General features: G+C 42.8%; 1 protein-coding gene across 1 annotated transcript in view; it reads left to right on the top strand.

Moving 5' to 3' along the window:
* The window catches only part of plxna4 (plexin A4), a 181,525-nt gene that overhangs the window by 120,228 nt on the left and 48,282 nt on the right, over positions 1-13,015 (top strand). Inside the window, exons 5-8 of the mRNA XM_034526697.1 lie at positions 3,247-3,370; positions 6,558-6,711; positions 9,311-9,410; positions 9,619-9,733. Coding sequence (XP_034382588.1) covers positions 3,247-3,370; positions 6,558-6,711; positions 9,311-9,410; positions 9,619-9,733 — 493 coding nt within the window. The remainder of the gene's footprint in view (positions 1-3,246; positions 3,371-6,557; positions 6,712-9,310; positions 9,411-9,618; positions 9,734-13,015) is intronic.

The following is a 13,015-nucleotide window of genomic DNA, read 5'->3' on the forward strand; positions in this document are numbered from 1 at the left end:
ATGTCACCTATATCCACCTGTGTAACCCCTTTGCCATGGGGGCATGCATATACATGGTGCTACACTGTGCCAGTAGATGATGAAATAAAACCAGAAAGTCCAGTTGGAGCCTTCTCAAATACCAAAACACCACATTAAAATCCTTTGAGACAAATTGTCTTATTGTAGACCAGTTGGTTGTCGGCATGACATTGTATTAAGCTGCAGAAAAAGTAGTCTTTCCCCCTGCTGGAATGCCCTGTAATGCCCCTGTGCGCCATCGCAGTGATCTCATTGAACTGAATGAGAAAACCTAGCGTGTTTTAATCCTGAGGGAAACAGAGAGAGAATAAAAGGCCTCCCACTTCCAGCTGAGTCACAGTCTCCGCATGGTCCGTGTCTGGGATGTGGAAGTTAATAAAACAACCTGTTGGCTGTTTCATCCAACAAGTCTGTGACCTTCTGACTGAAAAAGAAATGAAACTCACAGTCCCTGCAGGGCTAAATGACATCCTCATAGATAAACAGATACTGGCTATACATTTCACTGGCTTGCAATACCACCTCTATCTATCTATATATATATATAGAGATATAGATATATGACATTTTGGATTTAATAAAGTCTGCAAAGGAAAGTAAAATATATACTTTAAAAGCTGGCTTTGCAATGGAAATATATATGAAGTAGTTATTTAGAACATACTGGTTTGTGATACAGGGAATGATGGACCTGCCCACACCCATTAAAACTTGGTTGGCTAATGGTCCAAAATGCTAGCAAAATTAAATGTAATATTTTTTCTGTATATTACACTTACACAGTACAATACGAGATCCCTTGTTTTTGAATAAGATTAATTTGTTTTAGAAGTAGAATCCGGGATGGAGCAGCTGAAGGGTCAAACCTCGACACACACACACTTCGGTGAATGAGGAAGTAGAAATACCAGAAGAGGTTGCAATTACTGGTCTTTTCTTCAGATTGATGGTCTTTGTTGGAGTTGAATTGTCATGTCTGCTGCACATTTGCATAACAAGCTCAACAAAGTGTCCCTTTTCCACTTTTTAGAGCAGATTGATACACCCGCTCTAATGATCATGTATTAACAAGCCCCAGCCCAGATATGCCAGGTCTAGTCGTTTCACTCATGTCGTGCTGCCTCATTATTTCTCGTTGGCTTGTAACTGTATTGCAGAGGAAAATGCTTCAAATGTTCACCAAAGTAATTATGTCTCATAAACATTGTGCGTGGTGATTCGCAGATATTAAAACTAACCTACAATTGTTATTTGCTGTGAGATTGACTTAAGCTAAATATCTCCCTTATTTCCTACTCTGTAATGGACACACTTTTTATCATCATCATCACTTGTAAAGTCTCTTAACGGTAATTTTTTTTACATTTAAATATTGCATTGCATTGTGGGATTGATAGCAGAAAACATGGCAGAATTTGTGACGGCACGATATAATGGAAACATTTACTCACTCGAAATAGGGCCTTTCTCAACAGTGTGATGTGTGGTTCACAATGTAGCTGGTTATGAAGATACTGAAGAGAAGGGTATTCATGCATAATTACTATGCGAGACACTTGTAAAGATTCAGTCACTCATACTGATGATTCACTTTACAGAGAATGTGCCAGTAAACGTTAATTATGTCCATGTCTTTTTGGCACGAAATTTGAGTTTTTTCAGACCAAAACAAAATATACAGTTACACTGTCAAGCAACGAGCACAAAGAGAAAACCTCAAGATACTAATAGTCACAACAACCACGACAACACAATACAACGTCCTGCTTAGCATCCGTCTGCAGTGTTACTATCAATGGGTGTGTGAACAACAGGCCTCTGGGTATGAAAGGAAGCAAACTGGTATAATTGTAGGTGAAAGTGTGCATTTGTGGGTTTCTGTGTGGGTTTGTTTGCCTGGGGGTACGTATATGATGGGGTCTTATTAAATCAGTGCTAGAAAAGGAGGAACAGACAGAGTTATCGAGAAGCACAAAGGAACCCGAAGCGATTAAACCCCGACTCACACAGGCTTAGCCGTGAAAGCTTCACAGAAAACCAACAATGGTTGCCTTACTTTAAATCTTGCTTCTTTCTTTCTTTCTTTCCCTCTCTCTCTCTTTCTCCTGCACTATTTACCCCTCCTCCTGTTCTATCCCTCTCTCAAACAGATTATTTCCTTTCTTTTTCTTTGTCTGTCTTCTTCGCGGCATGTTAGGCCGCTTAGCTTTACAATACTCATGTCGGGTCAAAAGCTCCCTCCCTCTGTGTCTCCAACTCTGGATTAGAAGCGTCTTGCTGCATAAGGTATTGCCGTATCTCAGACGTCAACCACCTCGAAGGTCTTTCTTTCATTTGCTCATTACGACCTCTTTCTTTTCATTCTTGTTTTAGGACACAGGTTGTTAATGCACATAAAGTTGTCTAAACCAAGTCGGGATTAAACTCTATGAGGGGATTAGATGAGAACAAGAGTGTCTGGGTTTGTTGGAGCAGAAGCAGAGAAGGTTGAGGTTATATCACATTTTGGGCCGGAGGACTTCTCACAGAATGTTTCACTCATGGAGATATATTTATAAATAACGTAAAGGCTTCATCAGTGTTTTCACGGCATTTGCAAGTGCACTTGCAGTTCTCATCCCCACTTCACTTACAAATCCATTTAGTTGTTCAAACTTCGGGGGGTTCCCCTGCAATATGTCGGGGGGACTGTATTTCCTCTTGCGACACAAAGGATCCCGTCCTCCCAACTGCCAAAACCACTGTTAAACTGGATTAGACCACCTGGTTTGGTATTAAGAGGTGGATGAATCCATCCCCCCCCCCCACCAACACAACTCCACCTGCACTTGGCATTGCCCATGAATGCCAGTCATTAAGACAGCATTACAAAGACGAGGTCTACCTCTTTCCCAACGGAGCGGCTCCACTTCCACGTATAGAGCGACCATTGTTTTAAATGCCACTGCTCCCGCCCCTTGGAGACTGCGTCTCCATTCACTGGCCACTGGAGCTAGTCCACTGCCAGAGAAAATATGATGAATGTGTCTTAACTCCATCCGTCAGGGAGCGCCGGGACATTTTCTTTTTCCCCAGGTGCCAACAGGTGTAAGGGAGTAAGACCTGGTCAGGTTACTATGTCAATGTGTGTGTGTGTGTGTGTGTGTGTGTGTGTGTGTGTGTGTGTGTGTGTGTGCATGCATTTTTCATCCTTGAATAACACTCCCCCTCTTGTGTTTTTTCCAGGTGCACCAGAAAGGAGAAATGCGAGCGCTCATCAGAGCCCCGTCGCTTTGCATCGGACATCAAGCAGTGTGTGCGTCTCAGTGTCCACCCAAACAACATCTCAGTGTCCCAGTTTAGTGTCACGGTAAGTGGACAGAAACACACCCCTCAGCTGCACTAGCAGAGAAACAATGACTTGTTCTCTAAAGGCTTGTCCTCTCAAGCAATTGCAATTTAATAAATACATATTTTCCCTTTTTAGATGTCCTGAAATAGATAATAGCTGCCATCACCTCATTGTATAATTGGTGATTCCATATATTTTCCTTTCAATATGGAGAAAACACTTTAATGGAGCCATATTGCAGTAAACAGCGAGGCTAGACGACTGTGTTGCTAGTGAGAAAACCTTGTCTGGCAGATTGACAATATCACACACTCAAGCATAATTTGTAATGCAATGTAATTATGCTCTATACTGATTAGCGGACGGTGTTAACGCTGTAATCCTGCTTTATGTCGTTTTACTGCCTGCCAACGTGCATTCTTCAAATCCTGCCCTCACAGTCCTGTCCAGTGAAATACTCTCCCAAAGAATGTCAATAATCATTAAACACACACAGTTTAACTCAGCTGTGTCTTTTGTAATTGTTGGCAAGCAAATGCAACAGTTTACCCCAAGACATTTCATTCTAAAACAGCTGCCAGATTTAAGGGTCTTAAGTGTTTCTATTTCTTTGTTGAAGTTTATTGATTAGTGTACAAGGAGAGGCGATGCATTGGAACACAAATATATCTCTGCAGAGAAATTCAAACATCTTTTCGGGAGTGGTTTTTCCATAGTTTTGTAACTCCACCTTCCAGCTTATCTGTGAGGAGTGAACGTGATATAATGAGTAGGATTATGATGTTGATGGAGTGGTCATCAGAGGAGAGGAGGAGGTTGTTGGTGTATGTTGGTTATGTTGCTATATGTATTTTCTATACATATTCATATGCTATTTTCCTTTAGATGATTACGATTAATGTGTTGCATTTGAGTGAGATAAATTAGTATAGTTTGGAAATGGCTTTAAATCTCAGGGACTAAGTCCATAAATATCCAATATGATTGCCTAAGGTCATGCCTGAATAACTATTCTCCACCCGTGTTGCTCCGAGGGTCACATGAGAGGTGTGTGTGCATGTGTGTGTGTGTGTGTGTGTGTGTGTGTGTGTGTGTGTTTGTGTGTGTGTGTTAGCTTATGGCTATGCAACATAGCTCCCATCCAACTGATTGCTTCTGCCAGACAGAGAGGGGCTCCACCTTGACCTTTGTGTTATTTGTTGGGAAGATAAGCCAACGCATTCTCGAATGAAAAAAGAGAGAAAGAGACACTGCTGAATCAGACCCATTTTAAGAAGAAAAAAAATATTCACAATTAATTCGCTCTTTGTTTATGAAAAGTGCATTCTGTTATCGTATACGCTTCGGGGGGAATTGCCTCTTGTTGTTTTAAACTAACGTATTAATTTCAAGTCTCACATTATAGCTACTGTCTCACTAAACACAAATAGAATCATGACATAATTAATCCACCCACATACGGCTTGATTTTATACATTAAAAAAGAAGGTGTAAAGTTAAGTAAGAGTATCAGCAGGTGGTGCTTAGGGGACACTTATTCATCTAAGTAGGTAGGTTCAAGCATTTTCATCTCTACGGTCTTTTTTACTGGCATCTAAATGAATATGAATAATTTGCAGCAAAGACTTTTTTTTTTTTACAATGGCAGCATGAACATCCCATCGTCACATATCCTTAATATTAGACATGGTGTTATGTAAACTACAGGAGGGCATTTGTGTGTGTGTGTGTGTGTGTGTGTGTCTGTGTCTCTGTGTGTGTGTCTTTGTGTGTGCAAGTATGGGGGATCTTAACATGAATAGGTTATTTTCATATTTATGTAGCCCTACTGTGGCTAGACACGGCCACGACTAGTCAACACGTAAGTGAGGGGAACTCAAGCTCTGGCTGTATTCCTTCCTTAAAAGGAAAAATAAATTAAAGCCAGAGAAGAAGTAGAAGGGGAGAGAGAGTAAGCAACGCACGAGATGGAGGATGTGTAAGAGATGGAAGCCCGGCCGTGCACTGTCCATCTTCTGTGGGAAGCTGTGTATCTGTTCACACCCACGCCACCTTCTTTTCATTAAACAGCAATATAAAAACAGCGCAGGTCAGCCCTTCTCTGGCGCTGAGGCAGCTTTCAGCCTCACATCACAAGTGTACTATGGACTTGCCTCAAATCAATGCCCAGAGCAAGGCCTACTGCAGACACGCGATCCCATCAATATGTATATTTTGGTCTTGACCCCACTCCCACCTGGCTCCAGGACCCTCTTTTCTTTTTTTTTTCTACCTTCTTACTCAAGGACAGGTTGTTTTTTTTCCCTTTTTTTTGCTGTTACCCCGATGCTAATTTTTGCTGAGTTGCAGAAAGCGCTGACACAGCATTTTCTTAAATGAAGAGGAAACATTTGCATTCTCTGTTTCACAGAGAGTCTACTTTTACCTGCAGTGCCTATATGCTCACCTCGGTCCTCCTGCTGTTTCTGTCCTCCAGAGTCTCCTCTCATCTCCTCGTCCATCCACTTAACTTAACTTTCTGCTTTTATCATTTCTTTCACTTTCTCCCATTAAAACACTTCTCGCTGAGCCAGAGAGATGGGATGTTACTGAAAATCCATAAAGCTGGCTGGCTGGGGGGGTGTAGTAGTGATTTTGGCCATCATATATGGGTTATGGGTAAGATGGCACTGATTCCAGTTTTAAGGTATGTTGTTATTTTGTTAGTTTGGGCAGGATGCATCTGATTCATATATTAACTTCTCATTCGTGGCTCCTTTGGCCTCTGACCACCATGCAGATGAATATGCAGAACTTGCAGCTGTGCTTCTCCTGAGCATTATGGAGTTACAGTCATGCTTGAAGTGCATGTTGGCTCCAAAACTGGTGTGGGAATCTCAGCAATGTAGTCACAGTTGAGGGACAAATCTCACTTGTTCCTCTCACTTAGTCCTGCTTCATCAATTCATCAATTCATCAATAGTATTTCAAAACCATGAATGATCTTCGCTGTGTGCTGTGTGCTGTGTGCCGTTACCAATGTGAAGCCATTGAAACTTAACTGAATCCTACAGGTTGTTTTCTTCTGCTATGGTTTACCGTAATATTAGAGCTGTCATGAGATCTTTTTTTTCATTTCTTATAACAGCCCAGGCAATTGCTATAAAGAGAATATTTACCATAATAATGCAGCGTAACACACTCTTCTATCTTTCCCTCGCTACAGTTGGTGTTGGAGGCCCATAATGTCCCAGAACTTTCTGCGGGTGTTAACTGCACCTTTGAGGATCTGGCTGAGATGAGTGGCTTGGTGGAGGGAAACCGGATCAAGTGCTTCTCCCCTGCTGAGAAAGAGATGCCACGGATTATTGTTGAAAAAAGTAAGGGTGGAACTATTATAACCTTTTTGCCCATAAGGCAGCAAACTCAGATCAGGAAATCTACGAGTCCATAGCAACCACACTGCTGGCATTTAGATGTGACGCTTGCAACACTGATACTGTGTACATGACATCAATAACCTCTGATACTGTAGAGGAAGCCTGCTGACAACCTGTCAAAGTGACATTATTTTCTATTAATAAGAGCGATATCCATAAAAGGTGATTGCCAGCATCCGCTGGATATAAACATGAGAGCACCTGTTGAATCCAAACAGACATGTCTGTCAGGGAAGCACACATTGATCTGGATGTTTTCCCTTCAGTCAGAAGCGTGCTAGTCCTCAGGCTAAGGGCTTCTTTGAATTGTTGTTTTCCTGTTGCCATCAGTAACTCAGTGGGCCTTGGAGCTCTGCCCTAGGACATGTTTAGTAATTGAATGAACATTAGGTATTAGGCTGCTGTGGGATCTATTCTCTACCCTCACTCAAAGTGGATATCCTCCAGAGGGAGTGATGGGAGTTAACCCCGGTTTGAAAGGGAGAATATCAAGCTGCACAACTAAGTGTTTTTACTACAGTATTTTGGCTAATTTAGTGCCTGGAGATTTTTACAGTCCCCGCAGACAATGTCATTGTTTCCATTCCTTTCAAGAGGCAAACAGCTAAAACATTTCTGACAATATTCATTCCGCAACCACAAATGGGGGTTGGGGACAAAATAAAATAATGTTTTCTCTGTCTAATTCCCCTGCTCTTCACCTCCCCTTTCTGTGGTCGGCTAAGCCTGGTCTAATTGAACACGGCTCCCATCTGGGGAGGCCTGTCCCCGGGCAGGCAATCCTTCATCATCAACCCTCAACGTGTCCTCATGTTGAAATAATGAAGATGCCATTTCCGTCCATACTTCCACAAAAGGACAGAATTAATGATGAATGAAAGAAGAAAATAGATAGAACAGAAAAAGATGGCGATCCATCAATAATGCTGAACATTTACATAAAAAGGAATGCTCACTGATGTTTTTTAGACGCCACCACTGTGAGCTGGAATTCACACTTGCTTGTGGGAAATGTAGATATCGGAGCCGAAAACCTGAGATGAGTAAAGTAAAGTAAATTACAGTGCTGGTGAGACCTTCTAGGCCAGAGTTTTACACATGCACGATTATTCAAATTCCCCTTCATCTATTCAGTGCACCCACGTGAACAGAAGCTTCGCACACATACAATGCCATGAGCTAACACACGACACCACTGCAATTACCAAATCCTCAGATAGACCGCACACATGTACATAAGTAAGGCCAACAGGGAGCCTGAGGGTGCTTTGGTGAATTAAAACATGTATTTAATGTGTGCCATGTCAACCACACGTAAAGCTGGTGATGCTGAAGTCATGCAAACACAGATGTATAAATATGTGCTCTGAGACGCAGACAAATTAAGCATTTCTCCCAATATTTTGCTTCTCCCGCACCCGCAAACACACGGTTATATACTTTCCCTGCTTCAGAAAGAAGAAAATATTCCAAATTTTGCCTATCTTTGAACCTTCATTTTTACAAGTACTCATTAGACTAAGCTGGGTTGAAAGAGAGAAAGGAAAGGAGAGATGGATGGAGTGAAGCGACAGAGGGAGGGATAGATAGTGCTAGCAGGCTTCAAGGTAATATTTAGGTGGCCTAATTAGGACAGATCCGTTGTCAGCAGTGCTTTACTGTGATTGATGCATGATTCCTTCTTTGTTAGAGAGATGGAAAGAGACACGGGGGAGAAGAGGGAGTCGCAGTGTGGAAGGCAGCAGAAGAGACCTGTGTGTAGCGATGGAGTGAGGATGAGAGAGAGAGGCGTATAGGTAGTGTAGAGACAGAGCACTTAGATGTGTGCGGATGTGCTGTTGAATTAAACATGAACTTCTTCATTAGGGCCAGAAAAAGGGACACACCAAATACACATGAGGTGCGAGCTCGCATACACACACTTACACACCCGCTTTCTGTTTCATCTTCTTCCTCTTTTACCTTGTCAAAGACTCTCTCTGAGACTTTTCCGGGGGAATATTTTCCATCCCAGGGGAAATGCTTGTGCACTAACTTTTAGAGTCTCACATAAGGCTGCAGGTATAGAGGAACTTAACCCAACAAAACCTTTCTACGCCCCCTCTCTACTAGGTAACAGCACTGCCTTTACCACAGCAACAGGCTCAGCACCTGTGGCTTAAAGCAATGCAGTCATCTCTTCTCCGTGGGAAAATATAATGCGAATAAAAAGATATGTGAACGAGAGAATAAAATGATTAGCAGGCACAGGCTCTTTAAACGTGTCTGCCTGATGCTCGTGCTGGATAGGTAGCAGTGAAATGCAATTATTTCTATTAATATAAATGTATTCATTAAATACTGTATTGCTTCTTCTATTTGTTTTAAAAGTTGAATGAAACAGTCAACAAATGGTAGCTTTCATGACTTCTGAAACAAAAGCAATTCTTGCCTCTCATTCTTTTTTCTCCTCTTCTTTTTTAATAACTGAATACAAAACACTCTGTATACCTTTGAGCATCAAACTATTCATTTGAACTATAATCTATTTTTTCTCTAGGTGACCATCAGATTGTGCAGCTCTATCTCAAGTCCAAGGAGACAGGCCTGGCTTTTGCAAATACCAGTTTTGTTTTCTACAACTGCAGCGTGCACAAGTCGTAAGTCTATGCTTACTTATAGCTCTCAAGAGTACTTCTCTCTAGCAGACGGCTTGTCATAATACTAATCCCTTCGTATTGATTAAAAACTGGCATTGATTCTTAAACTGTTGGAAATTGTATTGTATCCATAAATAAGTAGGCATATTGAGCTTTTGTTCTCTAGCGTATTTGCTGCTGTTCAATACTAATTCTGCTCTCCATTCAGATGTCTGTCATGTGTCAGTAGTCCTTACCAGTGCCACTGGTGCAAGTACAGGCATGACTGTACCCACGACCCTCGCACATGTTCCTTCCAGGAGGGCCGAGTCAAGAAGCCTGAGGTGAGTCCAAATAAAAGTGTGTATTTGATTTACTTTTGACTTTAATTTGACCTTACCACCTTGGAGTTGTTGCTCGGTGAGTCATACACTCAATGGACACTTGAGCTGCTGTCAGGAGGCCCAACATGTCTATCAGCGCCTCTCTGCCTGTAGGTTCAAACACATTCGAATTGTAGCCCAATAAGACAATGTCCACGAATCCCATCACGGTCTTTAACGCTGCACAGCTCCAGCAGGCCTCTTCGGATTGCGCCAGCCAAGTAATAAAACATGGTGAAATAAATTGAGAGGAATGGTTTGGCTATGTGACACTAATGGCTATACTTCTAGGTTTCACATGTAAAAAGAGTTACGTTAAAAGGATCGAGACACCTTTCAGCTGTAGTGCTTCCATCTGGCATGAGTCTCTTGGCATGTCTCGCTCTTGACTGCACATCAAAGGGCAGTAAAAACTAATAAAACAGAGCCATTTCCTCCTGCCCATCCCTATTCCCCGCCACAGCTTAGTCTGTGTGAATTATCAATAGTATTGGCAGCCAGTTCTATTCCCGTTGCAGCAGAACCCGCCGTAATTACGCTGCTCTGCTGCAGAGGACAAGCCACTGACTGGATGGGGTACATTCAGCGAATGACCCTAACCCGCCCACTCCCCATCCGGTGAGAGAGGTCTCACTCTGATTTAGAGTCACTGCCACAGTAGCGGGCCTTCAGTGGTAAAGGAAGGTCTGGGTATGTGTGAGGCTGTGTGAGTGTGTGTGTGTGTGTGTGTGTGTGTGTGTGTGTGTGTGTGTGTGTTTATCTAAATACAGTTTGGGCCTGCCTGTACTCTGTCAACTCATGGTAGTTTTCAGGGAGTTACTGGCCTGTTAATCCTAGCCTGAGGTGAGCTATGATGAAGATCACTAGTGCTCGTGTCTGGGTTGGCAGACGCTGCACGACGGACAGGGACAAGCTTAGCCAGATTTCCTCCTTTGATGAGCAGTCTGCTCTCAATTGTGTTATTCCACCCGTGTCTCCCCCTGAGCCATTCAACCTGCGTAGACAATATTATTTTCTTTTTCCACAATTCCCATTATCCTTTTGAACCTTCTGCTTAGTCAGGCCCGAGCCCGAGTCTTTGCAAGTTTACTTTTCCAATTAACTCAGGGGCTGGTGGTCAATATTGACGGAGGATAATAATGTGTGAATCCTCTCCTATTGTGTTGCCGACTAAAAGAAAACCATAAATAAAACGAAAGGGGATTTGGCATTAGCACATAAATAAAATCCCTTCTCTGATGTGTCGTTACATAAGAAGCAGGTGTTTTGCAGGCTTAATGACTTTTAATTTGCTTTTAATTAACCCCTCAAATCCTAGGTCATGTATATGCTGCCAGTTCTTTGGCGTGCCGTTTTGAGTTAATGACTTAAACACACATGGAAGCTTTAGAACATGCAGGCACACGCACGGCTATCCATAGAATCATTCCCAAATTTCCCGATAGAAAACACGTCAACTTTGCCCCGTGGAACGGGGTTGCCTTCTATCTGCTGCAGATGACGTTTTGTGTACTATTACAATTAAGGGATTTCAGGCAGTGATCTGAATAATCCCTTAACGCTATGCAAATGATTGAGACTAGGCAAATCTCCCGACTGGTTGAGCTTGTTGTTAGTATGCATGGCAGGGCAGAGTTAAAGCTATGCCTGGGCGTACAGCGGGCGCCTTTTTAATCATGCCAGCAATGATATGGGCACATGGATCAGACGTTTGCCTGTTGGCACATTAACCAAGGCCACGTCCCGGTTTGCCCTCCACACGTCTCAAGGACTTAGCCGTTCTGATGAGCCTCCCTCACTGACAAAGACATGCATGTGGCTTCACTCGGTTACACTGAAGACAGTAAATAGACACAAGTTGTTTCTGAACAGTACTGTTGCATTTATATAATATATAGGCTGTGCTTGCTTACACAATAAACATACAGTTCTTTACCTGCATATGTATCACTGTTTCTAATTACAATCCCCATCCCAAATGCCCACATAGCCTCACCTTAAGCAACTGAAACTGAGGACACTTCCTGTTTTCTTTGTCTGATGGAAACCACAGGCTTTCTTCTTCTTCTGTCTACAACGCAGCATGTCCGTAGCCCAAGCTGTTGCCAAGTCTCTCGTTTATATATTCAGCTGGTTAAGAGATACAAAACACACCAACAATATGAATATTACTGAATTGTATCACTATCCCCTTGCACATTCTTGAATTAACTGTGCTGTGGTGATCAAGAGTTTCTTTACCAGGAACGTATTGGATCAAGGGAGCAACACCATTTCATTAAAGAGGCAGTAATAGCTGCGAGCTGCCAATATTGGACAGGAATGGTCGGGAGAGGTGCTCGCGTATTACATTAATTCCGATGAGTATTTGCAGAGTGAAGACAAAAGGGATATGTCAAAACTGAAAGTACAAAAATGACACAAAGTGGAAGGAAAATGAAAAGAAATCAACTCGTTACATTCGGATTCAAAGGTCTGGACCCTGGCAAGTTCTTACTGTGGTGGCATGTGAACGTAATCATGTGTAATGGGGGGATTATTACCAAAATGTACCTGAAAGAAAAGTGGTTGGAATAAAGGTAATCTGGCTAAACTGTTTACAATCTGGTGTGTCACATAAGGACTGCGTTGCCCGGTTATACTTAACTGTGTGTGGTTTTCAGACCTCGGAAATTTGTTTAGCAAGTATGATGTTATCATAACCAATAGTGATGATGGCCAAAACTAATACGAAAACCCTGAGTTGTAATACATTGCAATGTCCCTTTTAAGAGCGAGGACAGAGATGCAGGCAGAGAAGAGGGAGAGGTGTTTGGGGGGGGGGAGGGGGGGGGGGGGGGGGGGGGGAGTTAAGGTGAGAACTGCACGGAAGGATAGAAGCAAGAGCAAGGTGAGGAGCAGCAAAGCAGGAGGGAAAATGAACAGAGAGCAGGAAGGCGTCTGTGCCCGAGGCTCTGAAGGAGATGATAAAACAGAGGCCAGTAAAGAGGAGCTCTTGGTAACCACATGGCGTGTGTGTGTGTGTAGGTGTGTGCGTGTGTGTGTATATACGTGTAGTGTATGAAAACTGAAGATCCTCTTTATCTTCACACCTTACACCGCTCTAATTATGGGCCTCTCTCTTTCCCTCCCTCCCCGCCTTGCTTCAAACTGCGCCATTCACTGTTCCCACTCCGCTGCCCACTCTCCGTCACTCTCCCCATCTCCACCTTTCACACCTCCGACCAGCCCCTAATTATCAGA

The sequence above is a fragment of the Cyclopterus lumpus genome, chromosome 23, assembly GCF_009769545.1.
Source record: "Cyclopterus lumpus isolate fCycLum1 chromosome 23, fCycLum1.pri, whole genome shotgun sequence".
NCBI lineage: Eukaryota > Metazoa > Chordata > Actinopteri > Perciformes > Cyclopteridae > Cyclopterus > Cyclopterus lumpus.